Raw genomic sequence first — 6,000 nt, forward strand, 5'->3', positions numbered from 1 at the left:
CCCTAGGAGGAGGCAGTGTGTACGCACTGCGCTGTCCCTTCCGTGTGACAGGAGCCGACTGTGCTCTAACTGCTCAGCCCTGATTTTTTTAAATGAAGGTCTTCTCCTTTTGGTCCCTGATGCCTCCTGCCGTACTGTGTCTGGTCTAGAGCAGGCCTGTACTTAGAGTTCATGTTAGGCTCCTTGCATGCTGAGACATCTGTATCTGTGACAAATCCCATGTGTTTTCAGTCGAACTAAAACTCTGAGAACCCCCTACATTTATACAGCTCTCAGGGTATGCTGGGAGTTGTAGTTTCTTAGCGGACAACCCTTTAACAAATCACTGTGTACAGAGGCTCCTGGTAGCGGCAATCTGTGGGTGACAACCATCAGCCCTAAAGGTCCAGCAATACATCTGTCTACACTGTACTACAACTCCCAGCATATCCTGAGGGCTGCAGACTGTGAGTACATGCTGGGAGTTGTAGTGCCTGCAGCTGTTGTAGTTGGGTCCTAGGTGCCTTATACACTGGATGCTTTGTGACATATAAGAATACATAGATCTGTGGGGGCTCAGTGCAGGGACGTGACCCCAGAACATCACTAATAGGGGATAGGGGGAGATGTTGTTGTTCTATCCCCTATTAGTGATGTTCTGGGGTCACTTCCCTGCACTGAGCCCCCACAGATCTATGTATTCTGATCTCGCACAACGCCTCCAGGACCCAACTACAACAGCTGCAGGCACTACAACTCCCAGCATGTACTGACAGTCTGCAGCCCTCAGGATATGCTGGGAGTTGTAGTGCTGGCAGCTGTTGCTAGCTAGTTTGTTGGCAGCTAGTTTAAAAGTTTGCGCTAGTGTACTGTAGTGACCACAGGGCTGTGTCAGTACACTACCCATTAACAATACACTGACCCATTGAGACCCCAATGGTACACAGGCTCTGCACACTATAGAAGTGATTACAGTGCAGTTACTAATGACTCACAGGTGACGTCTTCTCACTCACTCTTTGCTTTCCTCTCCATCTGGCGCAGCCATCATGAAGACTTCTCCGACCACAACTCATTTGCAGAGGGGCAGCTGGGGGTGACTGGGGGAGCAACTGGGGGGACAGGGGACAGGGGAGCAGCTGGGGGTGACAGCGGGAGGGGGAGAAGCTATGGATGCAGGGAAAGGGGGAGCAGCTGGGGGGCAGGGACAAGGGGAGAAGCTAGGGGAGCAGGGGAAACAGCTAGGGACTGGGGGAGGGGGAGCAGCTAGGGTGACAAGGGGAGCAGATGGGGTGAAAGCGGGAGGGGGGAAGCTATGGGTGCAGGGAAAGGGGGAGCAGCTAGGGGGCAGGGACAAGGGGAGCGGCTAGGGGGGCAGGGGAAGCAGCTGGGGTGACTGGGGGAGGGGGAGCAGCTAGGGGGCAGGGACAAGGGGAGCGGCTGGGGTTAGAAGTGGAGCGTATGGGGTGACAGTAGGAGGGGCAGAAGCTATGGGAGCAGCTAGGGGGGCAGTGGGAGCAGCTGGGGTGACAGGGGGAGGGCGAGAAGCTGGAGTGACAGGGACAGGGTGTGTAGCTGGGGTGACAGGGACAGGGTGTGTAGCTGGGGTGACAGGGACAGGGTGCGCAGCTGGGGTGACAGGGCGAGAAGCTGGGGTGACAGGGACAGGGCGAGAAGCTGGGGTGACAGGGACAGGGTGCGCAGCTGGGGTGACAGGGACAGGGCGAGAAGCTGGGGTGACAGGGACAGGGTGCGCAGCTACGGTGAGAGGGGGAGAAGCTGGGGGGGGAGCAAGGGGAGCAGCCAGAGGGCAGGGAGAGGAGAGGGAGCGCCCGGGGGGCAGGGAGAGCAGATGGGCAGGGGGAGCAGCTAAGTTGGTAGTGGGGGCCTCTGGGAAGGCAGGGGGGAAGATGGCGCAGCTGGGGTGACAGGCAGGGGGGCAGCTAAGGTGGCAGGGGGAGAAGATGGGGGCAGCTGGGGTGACAGGCAGGGGGGGCACCTAAGGTGGCAGGGGGAGAAGATGGGGGCAGCTGGGGTGACAGGCAGGGGGGGCAGCTAAGTTGGTAGTGGGGGCCTCTGGGAAGGCAGGGGGGAAGATGGGGGCAGCTGGGGTGACAGGCAGGGGGGCAGCTAAGGTGACAGGGGGAGAAGATGGGGGCAGCTGGGGTGACATGCAGGGGGGGCAGCTAAGGTGGCAGGGGGAGAAGATGGGGGCAGCTGGGGTGACAGGCAGGGGGGGGCAGCTAAGTTGGCAGGGAAGGAAGATGGGGGCAGCTGGGGTGACAGGCAGGGGGGCAGCTAAGGTGGCAGGGGGAGAAGATGGGGGCAGCTGGGGTGACAGGCAGGGGGGGCAGCTAAGGTGGCAGGGGGAGAAGATGGGGGCAGCTGGGGTGACAGGTGGGGGGGCAGCTAAGGTGGCAGGGGGAGAAGATGGGGGCAGCTGGGGTGACAGGTGGGGGGGCAGCTAAGGTGGCAGGGGGAGAAGATGGGGGCAGCTGGGGTGACATGCAGGGGGGGCAGCTAAGGTGGCAGGGGGAGAAGATGGGGGCAGCTGGGGTGACAGGTGGGGGGGCAGCTAAGGTGACAGGGGGAGAAGATGGGGGCAGCTGGGGTGACATGCAGGGGGGGCAGCTAAGGTGGCAGGGGGAGAAGATGGGGGCAGCTGGGGTGACATGCAGGGGGGGCAGCTAAGGTGGCAGGGGGAGAAGATGGGGGCAGCTGGGGTGACATGCAGGGGGGGCAGCTAAGGTGGCAGGGGGAGTATAGGGAGCAGGAGGGGCAGTCTGCGGGCAGGGGGAGGGGGCAGGCTGAGCAACAGGGGGGCAGGAGGAGCAGTGGGGGGGGCAGGGGGAGCAGCCCGGGGCGCCTTTCTGATGCTGTTACAAGGCGGGGGTGAGCTGCTTCCGGCACAGACAGCCTGTCAGACAACCTGGAAGCTCACAGCCCCGCGGTCCCGGAACAAATGACGTCATCGAGCAGGAGAGAGGTTCGGGGCTGCAGCTGTGAGCTTCCGGCTTGTCTGACAGAGGCTGTCTGTGCCGGAAGCTCACCTCGGCGGACACATCGCACCCCAGCACCAGCACCCCCCGCCCCCCTCCCCTCCCGGGGGGCGCACGATGGCGGCGGACATTGCGGTGCAGGAGGCCCTGCTGATTTAGTGAGTGCGGGGGGCCGGGCGCTGTCAGAGGCCGCCAGGCACCCCCTAGAAAACGGCCCTGCACTGTATAATGACTATATATACACACACTGTATAATGACTATGTGTGTGTATATATATATATATATATATATATATATATATACACTGTATAATCTCTCTCTCTATATATATATATATATACACTGTATAATCTCTAATCTCGTATAATGACTATATATATATATATATATATATATATATATATATATATACACACAGTGGTGCCTTGAATTACGAGCATAATTCGTTCCAGGACGGCGCTTGTAATCCAAATCCACTCTTAAACCAAAGCAAATTTTCCCATAAGAAATCATAGAGATGCAGACAATTGGGTCCACAACCCCAAAAATAATCATTTCTTATTCTGAATAACATGTTAAACAAACATTCAGAAACATAGTGACTGTCCAGTAGTGGAGAGGATGGGAAACACAAGGACGGACAGAGACTGCAGGGAGTATGCAGGAATGAGCAGGACAGATGTGGGCGCATACATGCAGCGCTCTCTGTCCGGGGTGAGAGGGGTTACATGGAGAGATTACCTCCACAGTCCTGTCCCCTGATGGAAGCCCCAGCCCGAAGTGGATCTGCTATGATTTGGAAGGTGAGGGAGACTTCCTGGGTCAGAGTACAGGGCTGTAGACCCCGCTATGCAGACCATGCTGCTCCTCAACTTGCGCTCCCACCCAGTACAGGGAGCTCTTAAACCAAAGCAATGCTCTTAAACCAAGTCACAATTTTGAAAAACTGTGAGCTCTTAAACCAAAACGCTCTTAAACCAAGTTACTCTTAAACCAAGCCGTTCTATTCCTCCTGTATTTACCACCTTTCCTCTGTGATCTGCAGCTCTGAGAAGTATCAGCCTCCATGTGCCTCAGCACCCGGGACCATTGTTGGCCACGGATGCAGAACACGACTATCTGGTGCAGTTCAGGGCCCATCAGAAGCCTCTGCGGATGGAACGCACACGAGTTGCGGAGCTGCATTACATTGCTGCGGAGCTGGACGGCCTGGGAGCTCGCTCGGGAATGGTCATTGTCTTGTCCTGCTGGGCGCACTTCTCCACCTATCCCATAGACGTGTACGTCCACAGGCTGTGGCACATCCGTAGAGCTGTAGCTCATCTTTTGGAGCGCAGCCCTGGCACCAAGATTTTCATTAAATCGGCTAACACTGGACATGACTTTGCCTTGGTCAGTGACTGGTTGTCCTACCAGCTGGACACTGTGATGAGAAGCATGTTTTCCAAGCTGCCGGTGACCATACTGGATGTCTGGGAGATGACCTCCTGCCACCACAACCCAGAATCTCTTCATCCTGACTGGAGCGTTGTCAGAAATGAGGTGGACCTGATGTTGTCCTTTATTTGTCCCTAGAATTGCCAGTCCTTATTATAGGACTACTAGAAAATGTACCCAGTGCTGCCCGGGTATATAGTGTCAGTGTGGTCATTTGTTCCAAGGTCGCCCAGGAGGCCAATCTATACCCTTGTTTTTTGTTTAAGAGGAAATCGCAAGGAGCCCTATATACCCCTTTATACACTATATACCTGACAATTCTGCACTGTTTACGTAACTTGTAGCTTATGCACATTAGAAATAAACTAAAAACTTTAAACATCCTAAATACCTAATAGCCAAACTGAAATGTCATGTGATCAGACTGTATACAGAGCCTGGTTATATACAACATTGGCAGTGTTATATACAGCCTGCTTATGTACAACATTGGCAGTGTTATATACAGCCTGGTTATATACAACATTGGCAGTGTTATATACAGCCTGGTTATATACAGCATTGGCAGTGTTATATACAGCCTGGTTATATACAGCATTGGCAGTGTTATATACAGCCTGGTTATATACAGCATTGGCAGTGTTATATACAGAGCCTGGTTATATACAGCATTGGCAGTGTTATATACAGAGTCTGGTTGTATACAGCATTGGCAGTGTTATATACAGCCTGGTTATATACAGCATTGGCAGTGTTATATACAGCCTGGTTATATACAGCATTGGCAGTGTTATATACAGCCTGGTTATATACAGCATTGGCAGTGTTATATACAGCCTGGTTATATACAACATTGTCAGTGTTATATACAGCCTGGTTATATACAGCATTGGCAGTGTTATATACAGCCTGGTTATATACAGCATTGGCAGTGTTATATACAGCCTGGTTATATACAGCACTGGCAGTGTTATATACAGCCTGGTTATATACAGCATTGGCAGTGTTATATACAGCCTGGTTATATACAGCATTGGCAGTGTTATATACAGCCTGGTTATATACAGCACTGGCAGTGTTATATACAGCCTGGTTATATACAGCATTGGCAGTGTTATATACAGCCTGGTTATATACAGCATTGGCAGTGTTATATACAGAGTCTGGTTATATACAGCATTGGCAGTGTTATATACAGCCTGGTTATATACAGCACTGGCAGTGTTATATACAGCCTGGTTATATACAACATTGGCAGTGTTATATACAGCCTGGTTATATACAGCACTGGCAGTGTTATATACAGCCTGGTTATATACAACATTGGCAGTGTTATATACAGCCTGGTTATATACAGCATTGGCAGTGTTATATACAGAGTCTGGTTATATACAGCATTGGCAGTGTTATATACAGCCTGGTTATATACAGCACTGGCAGTGTTATATACAGCCTGGTTATATACAGCACTGGCAGTGTTATATACAGCCTGGTTATATACAACATTGGCAGTGTTATGTACAGCCTGGTTATATACAACATTAACAAAAATGCAAAATACACCGCATCAACCAAGAATTATGT

At 52.6% G+C, this 6,000-nt stretch overlaps 1 protein-coding gene across 1 annotated transcript in view; it reads left to right on the forward strand.

The window, feature by feature from the left end:
- The window catches only part of LOC138772486 (NXPE family member 3-like), a 72,129-nt gene extending 67,334 nt beyond the window's left edge, over window positions 1-4,795 (forward strand). The window contains exon 7 of the mRNA XM_069952951.1: window positions 4,025-4,795. Within this exon, the coding sequence (XP_069809052.1) occupies window positions 4,025-4,554 (530 nt within the window). The 3' untranslated portion in view covers window positions 4,555-4,795. The remainder of the gene's footprint in view (window positions 1-4,024) is intronic.
- The last annotated feature ends 1,205 nt before the right edge of the window (window positions 4,796-6,000 follow it).

This window comes from Dendropsophus ebraccatus, chromosome 1, assembly GCF_027789765.1.
Source record: "Dendropsophus ebraccatus isolate aDenEbr1 chromosome 1, aDenEbr1.pat, whole genome shotgun sequence".
In the NCBI taxonomy this organism is placed as follows: domain Eukaryota; kingdom Metazoa; phylum Chordata; class Amphibia; order Anura; family Hylidae; genus Dendropsophus; species Dendropsophus ebraccatus.